The following is an 18597-nucleotide window of genomic DNA, read 5'->3' on the forward strand; positions in this document are numbered from 1 at the left end:
GATACTAACCACCTGTGCTGGTTTAGGTGACAATTAAACACGCCTTTGCTATTAACTCAAGCTTTTGCATGCAGGCTGTCTCTCTTTGTGGTGTATAGTGCTATGCTGTATTTTAAAGTAACTAATGGTTTATTGTTTCTTTAACATTTAGCACATTAATACTTCCAGGAGGTGGGAAGTCAAATAGTAGAGGAGCATGCTTACTGAAAAGTAGAGTCCTTTGTCACTTCCCCTGGGCTCTTACAGGAGAGTGTTATTAGCATCCAAGTCAGAAGAATTCTCATTTTTTGTATACTCTGTTGATCGTAACATTTTAATGGGTTGCATTTCTTGTGCAGATTTTTCTTTGGAGTTTTCTAGTGGACTGTCTCAGTTGTTCTTGTTGTTGGAGAGTCTAGTTTGCTTAGAACTTTCTATCTTCCTATTGGCAGACCGTCCCCTTTTTCTTTCTTTTTTTTTTCTTTTGAGCCAGCAGCACTTCTGGAGAATCAGTCATCTTTCTCCCGTTGGGCTTGGTTGTTTTCTATACCAGCTGCATGGGTGACTCCCTTAGACTTTCCACTTTCCTTTATTCTTTTCCTCATTTGAATGAAGGATTTCCTGGAACACATGGAATCCTGTTTCTTGTCCTTCTCCCTTGTTTGGCTTGAACACGTTCTCAAGAATCTTTCTAAGAAAAGAGTATGTGCCAGCTGAACAATGTGATTTCTTACATGGCCGAAAATAATTTCATTATGCCCTCAAATGGCAAACTGTATGGCTATCCTTCTGTGTGACCATGGTAATTCTTCTAAAAACCCATCTTTTGCTCAATCTTGTATATCCAACTGCCTGCTTATCATCCCTGTCTGTCTAATAGGCATCTCGTGTGTTTGTTTTGTTTTGTTTTGTGGCTTGAGAAAAAATGCCAGGCTGCCTGCCTTCATCACAGGGAAAGGTTAGGAAACGACTCTGTATACTGTCCTTCACTTACTCTCCCTATTCTCTCCTTTCCTTCACTCTTGTCACTTTGTAATGCTGTGCGGTGAGCCTAGAGCCTCTTGTTTGTGTCATGGCCCATAGCTTCCTGGGCTTCACTTCATCTGTCAAGCAAGGCCCTATGTAGAACCCCAAAATAGACTGTACTATCTTTTGCTAACTTTCTGCCCCCTTTGCAGTGTCACATATTTATTCCATTTTGTACTGAAAAATTTTTATTTTAGAATGCTCTGAGTTGGGGCAGGAGGTGAACTGGAATCTTAATTTTTTAAATAATATGAAAACCTATATAAGTTGTCTACCTTTCTTTTGCCTGGCAGGATGGCTGCATCACATTTTGCCAGTCAACTGAGAAAGGATTTAAATATTGAGATGATTAGAGCTAAAATTGCTGAGGAGAGATTTCTCTCTCAGTAAGCAGACAGATACGATAAATATGAATGAAAATGACACTCCAACGTTGGAAGGTAGAAATCTTGAATTGGAGGAGGCATCTCAAGAGCCTATTCCAGAAGAGATGCGTGTGAGGCAAAGTAAGTAAAGAGCTATTGTAGTTTTAACTGCTTTGAAGAGGGGAAAAAGTTGGTTTAATACCTGAGGTTAAAAAATCCTTGACCAGGGGCCAGCTGGGTGGTGTGGTGGTTAGGTTCACATACTCTGCTTCTGCGGCCCGGGGTTTGTGGGTTCGGATCCTGGGCATGGACATACATAGTGCTCATCAAGCCTGTGGCAGCGTCCAGCAAACAAAATAGAGGAAGATTTGGCAACAGATGTTACCTCAGGGGCAATCTTCCACATCAAAAAAAAAAAAAAAAAAAAAAAAACACCTTACCAGAAGAATGGAGTTTTGAAATCCCATTCTAAATAACTTGGTATTTTCTACAACTAAATACTGTCTATTTAGGGTAAAGGCTGTGAAAGTTCCATTCACTTGTGGAGTATTGTAACGCTTTAGGATTCCTATATGGCAGTACGGATAATAAAGTTCTGACTTCTGGAGTTTGAATAAGATAAGTGTTGACAAGATGAATTGATAAGGGACGTTAAAATAGAAGTTTTGGAGATAAATGAGGTGTCCAGTTGTTTAAATGTTCACTGCTTCAATTTTGTCATTTTCCAGGACCAGTGAAATATGCAGCATGTACAACATATTGAACGTATTCAAGCTTAATTGATTCTGCAAAAGAGAGGCTTGGGCTAAAATATTCCTTCCAGATTTATCACTTTTGTGATTCTAAAGGAAAATGAGAGAAAAGAATTGGACAAAAGTGTTGTAGGGTTGTTTTTGTTTTTGAGATGACATGATCGGTGCATGTTTGAAGGTCAAAGGAAATTGGTTGGTAGTTGGGGGGGAGAAAGTAAGGAATAACGTGTCTTAGGAGTTGGGAGGAAACGAAAACTGGGCCATAGAATGATAAAGGGTGACCTTTAAAGGAAGAGCTAGACCTTTTTTGTCTGAGGAGGTGATATTGCTGCCTATATCAGCTCCTTGCGTCTACTCTAGCCCTCTCAAATACTCCGTTCCTTGACCAAAATCTCTCAAAGGAAAGTCTAACTCTGTCAGTATGCTCTTAAAATAGCCTTTATTTTCCATTTGTGACGGTCTGGAGGTGGCAGTAGGCCTGGCATGTTCCAGAGAAGCAAGCAGGTGAGCGTGGCTAGAGAAGAAGGAACAAGGGGGACAGTGCCCGTAGAGCCCCGAGGGCCTTCTTTACGGGGAGATGAGCTTTACTCTGAGTGACAATGAGAAGCCATTATTGGATTAGTGTGTTTATAATGTGCTTTATGTTTTAAAGCATCACTTATGGATGGTAGGGTGACCAGCATGGCCTCCAGGAGACCAGCTGGGAGACAACTGCAATAATTTAGCTCATGGTTGACCACAGTGGGAACGGCAACCCTGGGTGGTTTCATTCTGGATATATTTTGAAGTTTGAACCAATAGGATTTCCTAATGGAGTGGATGTAGGTTGATAAAGAAAAGTCAGGTTGGTTCTAAGGGTTTTGGCCTGAGCAACTAAAAAAATGGAGTGGCCATTTACTAAATTGTAAAATACTGAGAGAAGAACCTGCCATCTATAGATGGCAAGTCAGGGTACTGTCTAGTATGGTCTGATGACGTGAAATATAAAGCTGGGCTGTTTTAGTGAAGAGGAAGAAATAATTGAGAAACAGCAATGAGGGATCACCCCCCTGGCCCGCTTCAGGCCCAGTGATATGACCTTTTTGGGAGAAGAAATCAGTCAACCACTTGAGAGGACAATATGGGGAGCATTGTCTTCAGGGGAGAGTCAGGTTTCGGTTAGATCAAGAGATGAAGGGAACAGGAACTTCAGGGGAGTTGAGGATATAGGGGTTTCATCGATGATTAACCACTTCATCATCTGAGCTTTCGCATCTTCTGTTCTTTGCCTGGATTATTTCTGTTAAACAACTTTATTCAGGTAGAATTTGCATACCATAAAATTCACCCATTTAAGTAAATGCCTTTTTTTAAGTAAATTTACTGAGTTGTGCAGTCATCTCCCTGGATTATTTTAAACCCTCACCCAGTGGGCAAACGCACTCTCATTCTTCAGAACCCTTCTCTGGTATTCACTCTTCTGACAAGCCTTTCCTGACCTCCCCAGACAGGTTTATACTGATTCTCAATTGTGCATTCTCGTAGTCTTCAATCCATGCTAAACCAAATTGAAACTGTGCTCATCTCCCCCACGATACTGTGAGCCCTTCAGGGGCAGAAATTCTCTTATTCTTACTTCCTAAAAATGTCTGGTACATAGTAGCTGCTCATATTTTTTAAACAAGTTTAAATAAACATGAGAATACATAGTAGAAACCTGAGTTGAGAATCATAGGTGAGAGGTAAGGAATCTGACAACTAGCCTTAATCTCAAAGGAAAAATTGTGTTAGTTACCCCAAAACTTAATGGTTTAAAACAACAAGCATTTATTATTTCATACAGTTTTTGTGGGTCAGGAATTTGGGTGCTGCTCAGCCGGGTGGTTCTGCAGGTTGCAGTCAAGGTGTCATCCAGGGATGCCTCTGAAGCTTGACTGAGGCTGGAGGAGCTGTTTCCAAGATGACTCACTCACATGACTGGCAAGTGGATGCTGGCTTTTGGCAGGAGGCCTTAGTTCTTCGTCATGTGGCGTCTCCATAGGGCTGTTTGAGTCTCCTTAGGGCTCCACGTGGCCACTGACTTCCCCAGCGCAAGTGATCCGAGAGAGAGCAGGGCCAAGCTGCACTGTCTTTAATGATACAGTCTTGGAAGCCACACTCCATCATTCCCACACTTTTCTTGGTGACACAGCTCAGCCCTATTCTGTGTGGAGGGGACAACACAAGGGCGTGACTACCAGGAGGTGAGAATTGTTGGAGGTCAGCTTGGAGGTGGGTGATCATAGAAGTTAATTAATTTAAAAGTGAAGTAATGCATGCCTAGTACATGACAAGCTGTTAATATGTGAACAAGAGAAGGCAAAAGGAAGAGAAACTTTAAAAGAATAGGGGTTGAAATGACTTGTGTGGTTAGCGTGCTAAGGAATCAATACCAAGTTACTGAAAGTATTGCTTAGCAGCTGTTGAAGTTAGACAATGGCATATTAGACATTTGGATAACTTTTTATTTGAACGTTTTATATGCTATTTTCCCCCCTGCTTAGGATCAGCGAAGTCTCTCTTCTAAGTGATCAACGAAGACAAATGCTCCGGAAATACCTAGAGGAAAAGCGACTAAAAAAATTAAGAGAGAAACCTCAGCGACAACCGTTTATAGTGGGTGTTTATTGACCCAATAAGCCTATTTTTCTTTCATCAATACCAGCACACCAACCAAAAAAGGTAAATTTAGTATCATAACTTGATATTCAGGAATAGTTCTTAACCAGACTTTTCTTTAAGAGATTATACTTGATCTTAGCCAAGAGGCCAAGAAGCGATTCTTTGAGAGTTTAAATGACTAAAATAACCCTTTCCCTGTAGTCCCTTTATTCACTTAGCTAGTTGGCAGGAGCCGGGAAGGACATACTAATAGTTCAGAAGATAAAGATCAGGTCTCTCGGTGCAGCCATAGGTAGGTTGACACGGGATAAAACTAGCAAAGCAGTCAGAGCCGGGCTGGACGGGGAAGGCCGGGTGAAGGATTTGGCGTCCATCCTGTCGGATGCGCAGAGTCAAGAGAGGCTTATACATGAGCTTGTACCATGATCAGATTAATAATTCAGGAAGATTACCCTTGCCTGGAAGATCGTAGTCTGGAAGGGGAAGAACTTATAGGTAGGAAGACTGTAGTGAGACTGTCGTGATAGAGTAGGTGAGACAGGATAAGGGGACTGGGGCAGTGGGCTTAAAGGAAGAAACAGGTGTGAGACATCTCAGGAGAGAAATTGACGGGGACCAAGCAGATGGTGAGGGGTGAAGGAAATTGAAGAGTCGGAGATAAGATGATTCTGAAGATAAATTAGTTTGAGCAACCATATAAATTGTGCTGCCGCTAAAAGAGGTGTGGAAGGCAGGAAAAGGAATATGCCTAAGTGGGTGCATATTGATAATGCTTTTTCTGCTTTTTTTAAAGCTCATTTGGGCCATCTGGATAACAGGCAGTTGGGAATAAAAATTTGAAAATCAGGACGGAGATCCATGCTGAGTGGTGGATTTAGGATATGATATTGGGAGTATGGATGGGGGTTTAAGCTCTAGGGCTAAATGAGACCACTCCAGTAAAGATATACACATTGTGAAAGAGTGAGGTCTAGAGAGCACCTTCAAGTGGGCAGAAGTCAGGTACCAGTGATAGGTCAGATTGGCAGGAGAGCTAAAACAGGACAGAAGCTGGAGGAGGGGTGATCTAAAGAAGAGAATGATCCATGAGTCAAGAGGGATGAAGTTTGAACACAGGCAGCTGGATTTGTAAATTAGGTAGTCACTGGTGATTTGCTCTTTTCAAGGTAGTCTCTTGTTGGCTGTGTATTCATTCCTGATTTAAATAAGAAGTGAATAACATAAAAGCTCAAGATATCGCCTGTTTTTGTTTGCTTCAGGAATGTCATTGATTTATTTGAGAGACCTTTGATTACTCTGCGTGTGACCTTAGGATAACATGGAAGTGACCAAAAGTAGTAGAATGTAGCTCAAGGTGGAAAGATACAGAAAAATATGGTGTGTATGTGTTCGAGGAGGGCGAGATTGTTTCTGTTTGGAGGAACATCAGAGAAGACCTCTTGGAAGGGGCTGAATTTAATCTGGCTTCTCAAGAGTATGTAAGGCACCAGTCATTGGTCTAAACTGTAAACAGCTATTTACAAAGTGTTATATGTAGGGGGGAAAAAGACACACATTGTTGTGTTAAATAACACGATTCACCAGTAGTTTTTTATTCTACTTAGACAATAGCCATCGCTGAATATTGTTTACTTTGTGCCTCGTTTCTTCAGCACTAGATCTTCCCTGAGATTTGGAGAAGCAAGTGGCTCCTAATCTAGAGGAGAAGTCTGGTTGTGCTTCTTCAGGAATTTTAGAGTTGATAAATATCTTATCACTTTTAATCAATCCTTCTCTTGCTGGATTTCTTCCTTGCTTTCTGATCAGGTCTCCATTTTCTTAAGGACAGAGGAGAAGTGCATAATCATTGGATTTGAAGGCAAACTGTCAAAGCTAAGAAAGTAAGCTGTGCAGTATCTTTTCATAAACAGGAGAGAAGAGATCTTAATACTCTAGTCTCTTCATCGACCCGTTCCAAATATTTCCAGTTCATCATATTAACAAGGATTCTAATACCTGGAAAACATAGTATGAAATTTCTCCTTTGTGCTCACTGAGAAATATGAGTACGTTTTGAGGCTTTTAAGCATAATTTAAATCAAACCAGAACCAGAAAAGAGAGTAATTTAAGTTAGCAAGTATCTTTTTGGCAAGTATCTTTTTGCCATAAATGAATAAGGGTTAGATGGCTATGGGTAAAATTTAACTTTAAAATGGAAACTTTATTTTGTAATGAGACATGGAAGTAAATTATGGCAGTTCCTTTTTTTAACTTTATCTTCTTTTGATTGTTTTAATGCTGTTCCATCTTGTATGGATTGCCAGGTCAAAGGCCAAAGCCCAAATGGAGCTGACTAGGGTGTAGTTGATAGGAGATAATTGTTACTAAAATGATGAATCATGCTCCTTTTCTCAGAGTAAGTAAATTCATTTTAAATCTATTATCAGCTTCAATCAGAGTGATTATTTTCCTAGAGTTAACAGTACCAAACTCCCTGTTATTGGTATGGTGACATAGAGCAGTTTTGGCTAGATGCTAAGGAAGTACTCACTTGAAATATTCATTGCCAAACATCCCTTATGAGATCTATACCAACTCTGTGTGTCACTCTGTTTGTTTACTGGGCTCTATTATGCATCCATGTCATTATAAAATGCAGATAGGGATATAAAGCACGTAGGGTGGGGGATAAACTTATGGGTCTTCAGAACACCATTATGAACAAAGTTAATAGGACGATTACTAAAATAAAGTGAAGTGGGCAAGGAGGTAAATAGCATGTCTCTTTATCAGGTGAGAAGGCTCTGTTTCATGTATTCAATAAATTGAGTCACTACCATGTTCCTCTAGTCTCTAGGATATAGTAATGAATAAAGCAACCTTCCCTGTTTTCATGGAGCTTACATCTGAGATAGGCAATGAAAAGAAAAATACATAGTATGTGATGGTCATTAGTATTATGCGGGAAATAAAAAAAAAAGAGAAGGCAGATGGGGAGTATTGAAGCTGGTACAGGGTGAGCTTCTGATGGGGCCTCGCTGAGACAGTGGCATTTTGAATGAAGTCTCCAAGGAAGTTGGAGAGTGCACTGTGGGAAGAGTTTTCTATCCAGGAGAAGATTTTTCCAGACAAAATTCAAAAGTTTTGAAGCGAAAACATGCTGGTATGTTTAAGGACTCTCAGAAGATTATAGTCAGCTATTTTGAATAGCTTAGGCTATTAGCATTTTCAAAATTCTAGGATTCTACAAAAAGCTTGTAAGGAAATCTATATAATGGAAAACTTTTTTCATCTCATCTTATTTGGGGTGGTGGATTTTTTGCTGGGTCCTTTACAATAGTCAGATTTCAGATGAGGGGTCAAAATACGGATTGAAAATGTGGTAATTTGATTCATTAAGCAATTAAATCACGTACCACCTAATCTTTTAAATAGATCATTAATAGGAGTGATGTTCAAGCAACATGATCTGGTCAAAGACAAACTTCTGAAAAGAAAGTGTCCAACGAGAAAAAAGGTAGGGGTGTTAGCAATTATTATAAGCTCTGATGTTGCCGCAACAATGCTTGAGTAATTGCCGAAAGCATTTAATTTCGTAGTTCCCGCAGCAGGGCAGCCTGCAATGCCCACGTGCGTGAGAACCACTCGGTCGATGACTCAAAGAGCGAAGCAGACCTCGGGGGCAGGCGCCGCCAGTGCAGCCTCCGCGGGAGCAGCCTCCGCTGCGCCGGCCACGCGAGCGGCGCGTGGTGAGAACTGTTCCTTCATCAGTGGCTGAAGTAGAATGCTCTGGTCCCTGAGGTTTTTCGTGTTCAGTTTTTAAAGTCATCGTGTACGTCTTTGAGGAGGCGAGGAGGAAACGGGAGATTGCAGGTCCCGAAGACAGGTTCAGTGCCCCACCATCCAGTTAGCACACAGTGGGCGCTCAAGCGGTGGAGTATGTGCATCGGTGGGCAGCGCCACAAAGTGAAGATTAATGGCCCCAGTAAATTACAGCCCATTTGTTTGGTGGAATACAGTGTACCGTTTAAGAACGATCCTGTGAAAGACACTTCATGACATGGTTCAGGATATATTAAGTGGGCAAAGAAAACAGGTCAAATTCTGAACAGTGTGATCACAATTCTAAAATATGTATGTGAATATGTGAACATAGGAAAAAACTGAAAAAGCATACCCTGAAGTGTCAGCAGTGATGATTTCTGAATAATGTCATCTTGAGTGATTTTTATTTGTTTATTTTTTGAGGAAGATTAGCCCTGAGCTAACATCTGCTGCTAATCCTCTTCTTTCTTGCTGAGGAAGAGTGGCTCAGAGCTAACATCCGTGCCCATCTTCCTCTGCTTTATATGTGGGACACCCGCCACAGCATGGTTTTGACAAGCAGTGGGTAGGTCCTCACCGGGATCTGAATGCCTGGGCTGCCAAAGCAGCAGTGTGAACTTACCTGCTGCGCAGTGGGGCCTGCCCCTCTGGGGTGATTTTTTTTTTGCATTGTTTTTATGCTTTTCTTTTCCTGATTTTCTATAATAAATATGCATTTGATAGTCAGAGGCAAAAGGTAAAATACATTAGCACCTTTTGTTTTGAAAACAGATATCCTATACTTGGCAGGAAGTTATATCTGTTTTTATCGTTTTTAAATAGGATATTTTAAAATGACTTTTAATCATAAAATCCTATAAGGCATAGATTCGTATTGTTGCCTTTTTGTCTTTCCCAAATTACCTAGGACGTTTTTATTTTTTTGAGGAGGATTGGCCTTGAGATAACATCTGTGCCCATCTTCCTCTAGTTTATATGTGGGACACCTGCCACAGCATGGCTTGATAAGCAGTGCAGAGGTCCATGCCCAGGATCTGAACCAGCAAACCCTGGGCCACCGAAGTGGAGTGTATGAACTCAGCTGCTATGCCACTGGACCGGCTCCTTACCTAGTACTTTTAATGCAGAATTTTCTATCTAGTCAAAATGGATCTGTTATGTCATTTTTATTTTAGATAATGAAACAGAAAGAAAAGTACCCAATCAAGGAAGGCGTGCCGAAAAGATCGAAGAAGAACCAGGCAAGGTAGAGTGTAAGTATCTGTTTATGTCTAGACATTTGGAAAATCTCATTGCGATTTTCATGAAGCTGAAATTAAGCTTACAGAACTGCTTCAAGAGGGTAACCTCCACGTGTGTGAAAACCTCTTGAAGCACAAGGAAGCATCAAGAGGGTTTACTGTTAGGGTTTATGAGGTGTCTCATCTTCAAAACCTTATAGGTAGAGAATGTGTAGTTTGGTTAACAGAAGAGAGAAAATAAAAACACAGCTGACGGAAACCTTTATGTGAGCATCGGCTAGGAGACGGGTGCAGTGGGTGAAATGCGTTGACTCTGGATTCAGCTAGGCCTGAGTTTGCCTATTGTCTCACTTCCAATTGGCTATATAATCTTGGGGAAGTTATGAGTTTGTTCTCCCAGCTGTAACATGTAATATCTACATAGAGTAGTTTCAAGAATTAAATCACCTGACGTTTCTGACAGCATCTAGCGTAGTGCCTGGTAGAGTCTTCAAAAAGAGCCACCATTTCAAGGACCCAGTCCCTTAATTTATAATCCATGCTACAATTCCTTAGCCTTAAAAAAAAAAAAAAGTTATGCCAAAGCGTAAGAAACCTGGCTAGATTCTTACCAAAAATCAGACATCGATCCTCCAAGGAAGGCAGTACAGGGTGATCTTCACAGGCGAGCAGCTGGACCTCACACTCCTCCCTCAAGGTTGGTTTTCTCCTTAAGGATTATCACTAGTGTCTACCTTTGCAGCCACACAGGCCTCAGGGACAGTGTTACCCTTAAACTCTCGTCCGAGTAGAAATACTCTGCTTTCAATTCATATCTCATTAAAACTCAGAGACGTAGAAACCTCTAAAAATTCTGTTGAAATGGGTGGGTTAAATTGGCAAAGGTGGTCGAAAGGTACAAACTCCCAGTTATAAAATAAGTAAGTAGAGAATGTAATGTACTGCATGGTGACTACAGTTAATAATGTTGTATATTTGAAAGTTGCTAAGAGTAGATCTTAAAAGTTCTCATCACAAGAAAACAAAATTCGTAACTGTGCGTGGTGATGGATGTTAACTAAACTTACTGGGGTGATCACTGCACAATATACAAATATTGAATCATTATGTTGTATACCTGAAACTAATGTAATGTTGTATGCCAATTATATTGCAGTAAAAAAATACCAAATAACAAATTGACTTGAAAAAGAAAATACGCTTCACATTTTATATGGTTAATCTTACTGTGTCACATTGAAAAATGGTTTTGCTCATATGGTGAAGTTAATTATAATAATCCAAAGTTATTAAAAAAAGGATTTTGTCCTTGACAATAGTAGTAATCCAATAAACATTGGATTTCTGATTCTCAAACCTTTGTAATTATCAACATAATTTAAGTAAAAAGATATGTATTTGTTAGGTGAGTGAATTTTTCCACCTTAGTTTTCACATATTTTAATTTTTGGTAATACCTAAAACCTATTATATAGTTTTTTTAATATGGATTGGTTCTCCCTCTTTCTGGACCATAGCAATGGTTTATGTAGCTGGTCTTCTGACTCCATGTAAACATTTAATTGTATTTGTTTTTGTTTCTTAAATTATGTACATGGGACATATCTCTTAACTTTCACATTTTCGGGCCTAAAACATTGGGGGAATATATCCCCAGAAGAGAGACTCTCACTCTGTTCTGTTTATTCACATCCAGGTCGTTTCTTTTAAAGTTGATAGTGAAGTAAATACTTTGGAATCACAAATCAGTGTGACAAATGGAAGGGATACAGATGGAGTCTTATCAAAAGTGGAAACGTTACGTAAGACAAATCCTGCAAAAATGAAAGGGAGGCCATCCTTCGCACCAGTAGATTTTCTGTTTCGGCCGCCAGATGGTCTGAAGAGTTGTGACGTAACACCTAGGACTCCAACAAGTACCGCTACTTTGACAGCCAGTTACAGCTGCATCTCTTTAAAAACAGAAGTGTAAGAATGAGATGTTATTAATGAATTCCTTGCTGAGATGCATGACGAATGCCTTTCTTAGATTTGGCCTGTGCTTTTTAAGTCATTTAGTTAGTAAACTATGTTCATTATAAATCATGAAAATTTGACCTTTCCAAAAAATTTTTCAGAAGGCTACAATAAATGTATTTGACAGGTTTGATATTTTCTGTGCATTATTATTTTCATGATTCAATTTGGTTTTTTTTTGCTTTTAAGAAGTGACTTAATTGTAACACTTAGAAATAAATTTTTAGAAAGAAGAAATTGCTATACTGTAGTTCAGACATGGTTTGGATTTTTTTGTTTGTCTTTTTTTTACTGAGTATTACTTTATAAAAGCTATCTCAAAAGACAAAATGATTAACCTGTAAAGTGGGGAGAAAAAATCAGTTTGAATCTTTAAAAGAAATGGCAAGGTTGCTTTCCAAAGGCCGGCTGGCGGCAGATTGACTGGGAACTGCTCTGCGGCATCTGAGACTCCTAAGTGTGTATGTCCAGTTGAGAGGTCTTCGCATCTGTGGATCTCATCGCAGGGAGCAGAGACGGGCCTTCCCACTGGAGGTGTTTACGGTTTTCCCCTCCAGATTAGACAAGTTTTAAAAAACAAACATATTTCTATTTTATCCCATGTTTTTAAAAAACAACATAATTTTGAAATCCTTCAATGAGATATATGGGGTTCATGTTTCATGAAGTGTATTTTTGCTCTTGTTTAGTGATGAGGCTCCAGAAGTAACAAAAGAAATGTTGGCACGCAAAAGTAAAACTTCAGTACATTAAGATTCCGATGAATTACGACGTCCTTTGAGTTCTCTGACAGTTGAGAGCACAGGTATGGTATTTTCATGAATTTTTTACTTGTTTCTCTGGGTTATGATTTATCAGAGATCATTTCGAGCCCTTTTCACCATATGTCTCACCATGTAGCTCAGGGTGTGATCTCAGGGTCAGAAGAAACGGAAAAGCATGGGGAGGGCTATCTGGAGACAGAGCTGGAATGAGGACTACAGACTGAGAGGGGGACCGAAATGTAAATTTGAAGAGATGAAGAACGTTGAGCGACACTGTAAAAGGAGATCTGATGAATGAAATCATTGAAGCAGAAATAAAATTTTATTTAAATTTTAAATTTATTTAAAAATTTCAATTTCAATGTTGAAAAAATTGAAGGATTTAAGGAATTTGTCTTGTGGGGGATGTCATAGGAGTTGCTGCTTTGAAATGTATATGTAATGTTTTCTTTAATCTATAGATCGTGTCTTAAATAAAAATGAAACTACTACTGAAAATTTACATTGCTTTCCAATAAAAGAAGTCCCAACACTTGAAATAGATGAGGATCAGACATCTCAGCAGCGACATGTGCTGCATTTCAGGTCTGTGCATTTGTTCCCAGTGTAAGCATTTTGTATTAATGTCTAGACATTTAAAACCAAAATTAAACTATTTGAACCTTAATATAATACGTAGATGAATTAGGAGGAAACTGACATTGAGTGATTTTTATTTATCTTTTAAATTAAATTTTTTTCAATGGCTAGTACATTCTTGTGGTTCCTAACTTAAAAGATAAAAAGAGGTACAAGTGAGAAACCCTTTTTCCAACTGTGCTCCCAACCCTACAGTTCGAACCTTCCACAGAGGCAAGTGTTACTCATTTCTTGTGAATTTTTCCAGAGATACATAATGCATATGTAGATAAACATTTTTTAAATGTAAGCAGAAGTATACTACTCTCTTTTCATTTAATGTTAAATGGAGGAGATATTCCATTTTAGTACCTTAAGAACTTTCTCATGCTGTTTTTTTGTGTGTTTTAATGGCCGCATAGTATCCAATTGTATGGATACACCACGATTTACTTAGTAGGCCCCTATTCTGGTTGTTTCCATTGAGTTCAGTCTGGTAGTATTACTGTCAAGCCTGCAAAGAACAAGCTTGGATGCTTTTCAATCCTCTCCTGTGCAAATAAATAAAGACCTCAATTTACATTCCCTCAGCAAAATATGGGAGTTCCTATTTTATCATACCTTTTCTTTTTCTCAAACAAAGAAACTAAGTTAATGTTTATTTTGTAAAAGAAGGATAGAGGGAGATGATTGGAGGCTCCTTGGCCCACTAAATCATGAAATAGGATTATGTTTCTCCAACTATGAAGACTGAAAATTAGAGTTCCTGTTTGGGAACCTAAATGCCATGTCACCTAAATGCCTTGGTCACAGATCAGAGGACTGCATCTGGAGAAAGGCCCCAACACTCCACATCACACAGGAAATGATGACATACTATGTCCTTTAGTGCATGTAGCAAGAAAATTCTCACACCTTTTCCAATGCAGTCCTAACCACTTCTTTGGTCTTTGACAATCAAATAGAGGAGAAATATTACCTTCCTATAGTTTTAATACTCATTTGTTCTATCCTGAATGAGTATATTTCAGAGCCACTTCAGTTGTTTGTAGAACATAAGGTTTTATGATTGTAAGGGATTTTAAAGATGAGCTAGTCCACTGTGTTGTTGGACTGAGACATTGAGATAATAAACAATTTACCCAACTAAATAATGTCGGATCTAAGCCAAGTCTCCTCTCTCATTAATTAAGTTCTCATTAGATATAAACAGCTAAATTTTTCTTCTAAGAAAAAAACTATCCTCAGTTTCTCCTGCTAAGATGCTTTTTATAAAGAGACAGATTCAATTTATCTTGGGCCGGGGTTTCTCGCCTGGCACTACTGACACTCAGATTGGATAATTGTTGTTGTGGGGCCGTCCTCTGCATCGCAGGATGTTGTGTAACATCCCAGACCAGTAGCACTCCTCTGGTTTGTGACAAAGGTGCTCTAGACACTGCCAGATGTCCCCTGGGGGGCAAAATTGACCCGTGTTGAGAACTACTGCGCTTGGACAAGCAAAACCTACTGATTAGAATCTGTGAGGCCCTAACACTGTAATTCCAGACTTACAGGGTTTAGCTTCAACTTACTCTGGGGAGTTGGGTTGGTCTTAGTTCCATGGGCAATACCAGAACCAAAGACAGAACTCAGGCATGTCTGGTTCTTTCTGTTTCATCTGTGATAAATAAGAACAGAAAGAACTAGAAATATTAGCTTGGAGAGTGGCTCTTGGCGTTAACCATCCACATAAGTTTTAGGTGTAGAAAGATGGACATATATAGGATATCAACTTGTATTTATGGATTTTAATATATCACAGTTCATAAAATAAGCATCAGCTCTGGAAAATTACTATTGTACAAGTGTCATATTGCTAATACTTAGATATTAGTTTGAGAAACATTTGTAAAACTGAAACATATGTCATAATTTTAGAAAGATTCTCCAATATGAAAGAGAGGAATTAATACTGACCGACTGCCTTGAGTGGGAAAGGAAGCTTGAAGCATATATTCCAAATAAAGGGGAGGGAACATTTATGTTTTTTGTCTTAGCTTTGTTTATTTTATTTTATTTATGTATGTATTTAGGAAGATCGGCCCTGAGCTAACATCTGTTGCCAGTCTTCCTCCTTTTTTTCCCTCTCCCCAAAGCCCCGACATATAGCTGTATATACTAGTTGTAGGTCATTCTAGTTCTTCTGTGTGGGATGCCACCACAGCATGGCCTGATGAGCGGTGTGTAGGTCCGTGTCCAGGATCTGAACCAGCGAACCCTGGGCCGCTCAAGGTGAGTGCATGGACCCAACCACTTGGCCACCAGGCTGGCTCCGCATTGTTTATTTTAATATGTTTACATTTACCTGAAACAAAAATCTAGTGTTGCTGAACTTTATAGTTTTGTTATTCAAAATAGCAAGAATTTTCATATCTCAACATATGTTCACTAGTATCTCTGTGCTAAAATGGTAGATGACTTATAAGGTGTAAGTAATTAGAATGTTAGCCATCATTCCTGGGAGTTAAACGTTTGCCTATTTTATTATTAGATTTTTTTTTATGACTTTTTGAGTGACATCTATATGTAGTATTGTTTAATTATGCAAAATATTTTCTGAATGAAAATGACCTAAATAAATATGGAACAAATTTTCTGATATTTCCTTAATCTTATTTGGAGAAGCTTTTTAGAAAAAATCACTTGTGTGCCGTGTGAAGTCCTTAGATGCTGATGTACAGTGAGCTGTTTGAGGTTGAATTCTTGTAAAATACAAGGTGAGCAGAATGCTGTTTACTATGTAGCAACATATATGAGAATGAATATGGCTACGTTTTAGTGGGAACAGCAGCAGACAGTTAATGCTCAGTTTTTGTATGACAAAGTTTTGTAGTCGATGTTTTTTTGTTTTGCTTTAAGGTAAGAGTTTGATTCTGGAAGCCCCAGGATATTTGGGGTGAGGTCGTCCTATCAGCTGGCTGACTTGCGATCAAGGTCCTGTTTTGTTCTCTCGCTTTTGAAAATCTCATCTTTCCCTTAGCAGAAGATCTCATTCCCCTCGCAGCTGGTCAAAAAAGGCTCCTTAAGGCAGAAATATTCAAACAGTTTGAAGAACTGGTGGACAACTTGGAATACAAACAAAGCGAAAAGGATACCACCTGTGCAGACCTGGATGGATTCTGGGACATGGCCAGCTTTCAGGTTTGTGGTCAGGATTTGGAATGGATTAACTTTCGAGTAGCATGTTTTTGGAAGTGAGGCAACAGTAGTAAAATGGGAGTAGTAGAGGCTGCTTAGGTATCTGTAGTATTAAATGAGATATTAGTCCCTTTACAAACTGTAAAGCACTGTCTAAATTTTATGGCTGCTGTCCCCTCCTCCCGCATACTGTCAGGATAATTTCTATCAGGGTTGGAAATTGAGATTCTATTCAGCTGTTGCCTAGTCTGTGATTATTCCACATGTGAGAAAATGAGGACGAGTCTTCAGTAGCTGGGTCCATCCAGCAGTTATTGTCCCTGCTGTGTGCCAGGCATTGGACGAGGAGCTGACAAATAAGGCACATTCTCTACCCCAGAGGAGTTTATAGTTTTATCAGAGTCAGACAAAGCACGTCATTCCAATCTGGTGTAGAAAGTGCTGATAGAGGCAGTTACTAGGAAGATCAGTGAAGGTTGGGAGGAGATGACACTTTCTGGCTTTTTGAGCTTATTTTAGAAATAAGCATATAAAATACTATTTCAAGAACCAGTGGCCAAGAACTGTGAGACATTTGCAGACAGCCCGAAACCTGGAAGAAGGGGCCGCAGCAGCACAGGAAGGAAGCTGTCTGGATGAGGACATGGGCTGATCCAGGAGAAGGAACTTTAAAAGCAAGTGTTAATATGCTCAAAGAGACCAGGCATTTTTTCTGCCAAATAAGAACAGCTATGAAAAAAAGAACATTCAGAGAACGACAACAAGAGCTCTTTGAAGTTAAAAACTATAAGAGCAGAAATGTAAGATTCACTAGAAAGATGGAATATGAAGCTGAGATCTCCCATAAATTAGAGCAAAAAGAGAGAGAAAATAGGAGAGACTAGATAAGAATATTAAGGGGACCAGTCTAGGAAGTATAATATCCAAATAATAGGAATTCCAGAAAAAGAGAACAGAAAAAATAGCGGAGAGGAAATGATCAATGAAATAGTTTGACATTTTTCGAGAAGTGGAGGACCTGGATTCCAGATTGAAGGAGCCCATTGAGTGCCTAGCACTGTGAGTCAGAGTAGACGCACACCAATGCACAATGAAATATAATTGTACAACTCTTGGGAAGAGGAGAGACATCTAGAAACTTCCAGAGAGCAAAACAAGTTTCATCCAAAGGGTCAAAAATCAGAATAGCCCTAGATTTCTCAACATCGACATCGAAAGCTGGGAGAACAATGGCCTCAAACTTCTCAGGGCAAAGAGCACTCAGCCTGGCGTTGTATACCCAGCCAGTCACGCTTGAGGGTGGAAAGGCATGCTTCAGACACACACAGTCTGAAACTTTACCTCCCATGCACCCTTTCTCAGGAAATTGAAAACGGCCCTCACAAAAATGAGGGAGTAAGCCAAGAAAGGGGAAGGAGCTGGGACAGATCCCCAAAAAGTCTAAGGGAATTGTGGCTGAGGTGAGTAAAGAGGGTGGGCAGCGGGCTTAGGAAGCAGCCGTTCAGTTCAGACTGGAGCAGGAGGCTGGGGCTCGGCAAGATGCTGTCTCTGAGGCTGAACGGAATAGAATACCCGATTGGTTCGCTTTTCTAGTTGTATTAAGAGGGGATTTATACACACTGTGCCGAGTTTAGAGGCAAATTGATGATAGATACATTAAAAAACTAAGCAAACAAAAAGCAAAGCAATGATGAAGTCTAGAGAAAAATGTGAAGAAACACAATATCCTGGTAATTATATGGCCCAGAAGTGAATAGTGTTTATGGAGTCAGAATAATGTCAGCATTACTTTATGACCAGTTGACATAATAATGAGTTGGTTCACTAGCATCCTTCAATGGTGACCAAATAATTTTGTCTTTCTTAGTATCATAATTATTTTATGGATTTAAAAGTATTTGTGTTGGCATCGTTTACAGTCATTATCCTTAGTGATGCTCATTTCCCAGCTTTGGCCAGTGGGAGCCTCTTCAAGTTGGCTCCTGGGGCTTTTATTTATTTTGAAGAGCTGTACTGAGAATAAATAATCTACGTATTATAAAATTTGCCGATTCTAAGTGTAAAAGTCAATGATGTTTAGTAAATTTACAGAGTTGTGCAACCATCGCTGCAATCCAAACTTAGAACATTTTCATCACCACAGAAAGATGCCTCTTGCCTGTTTTCAGTCAGTTCCCACTGCCACTCCCAGTCCCAAGCAACCACGAGTCT

General features: G+C 39.5%; 1 protein-coding gene across 24 annotated transcripts in view; it reads left to right on the forward strand.

The window, feature by feature from the left end:
• Positions 1 to 18597, forward strand: part of LOC111772175 (disks large-associated protein 5-like) — a 65654-nt gene that overhangs the window by 35121 nt on the left and 11936 nt on the right. For 7 of the 24 annotated variants that reach the window (XR_011425386.1, XR_011425391.1, XR_011425392.1 and 4 more), the window contains 6 exons: positions 4645 to 8491; positions 9743 to 9820; positions 11505 to 11776; positions 12514 to 12629; positions 13050 to 13173; positions 16232 to 16389. Coding sequence is in view for 7 of the 24 variants with exons in the window: in XM_070233674.1 (XP_070089775.1) it covers positions 13131 to 13173; positions 16232 to 16389 (201 nt within the window). In the remaining 17 variants the exon portion in view is untranslated. Of the gene's footprint in view, positions 1 to 1298; positions 1512 to 1811; positions 4345 to 4644; positions 8492 to 9742; positions 9821 to 11504; positions 11777 to 12513; positions 12630 to 13049; positions 16390 to 18597 lie in introns of those variants that run through there. The other 17 variants (XR_011425385.1, XR_011425382.1, XR_011425389.1 and 14 more) reach the window with 13 other exon arrangements.

The sequence above is a fragment of the Equus caballus genome, chromosome 14 (genome assembly GCF_041296265.1).
Source record: "Equus caballus isolate H_3958 breed thoroughbred chromosome 14, TB-T2T, whole genome shotgun sequence".
NCBI classification, from domain to species: Eukaryota; Metazoa; Chordata; class Mammalia; order Perissodactyla; family Equidae; genus Equus; species Equus caballus.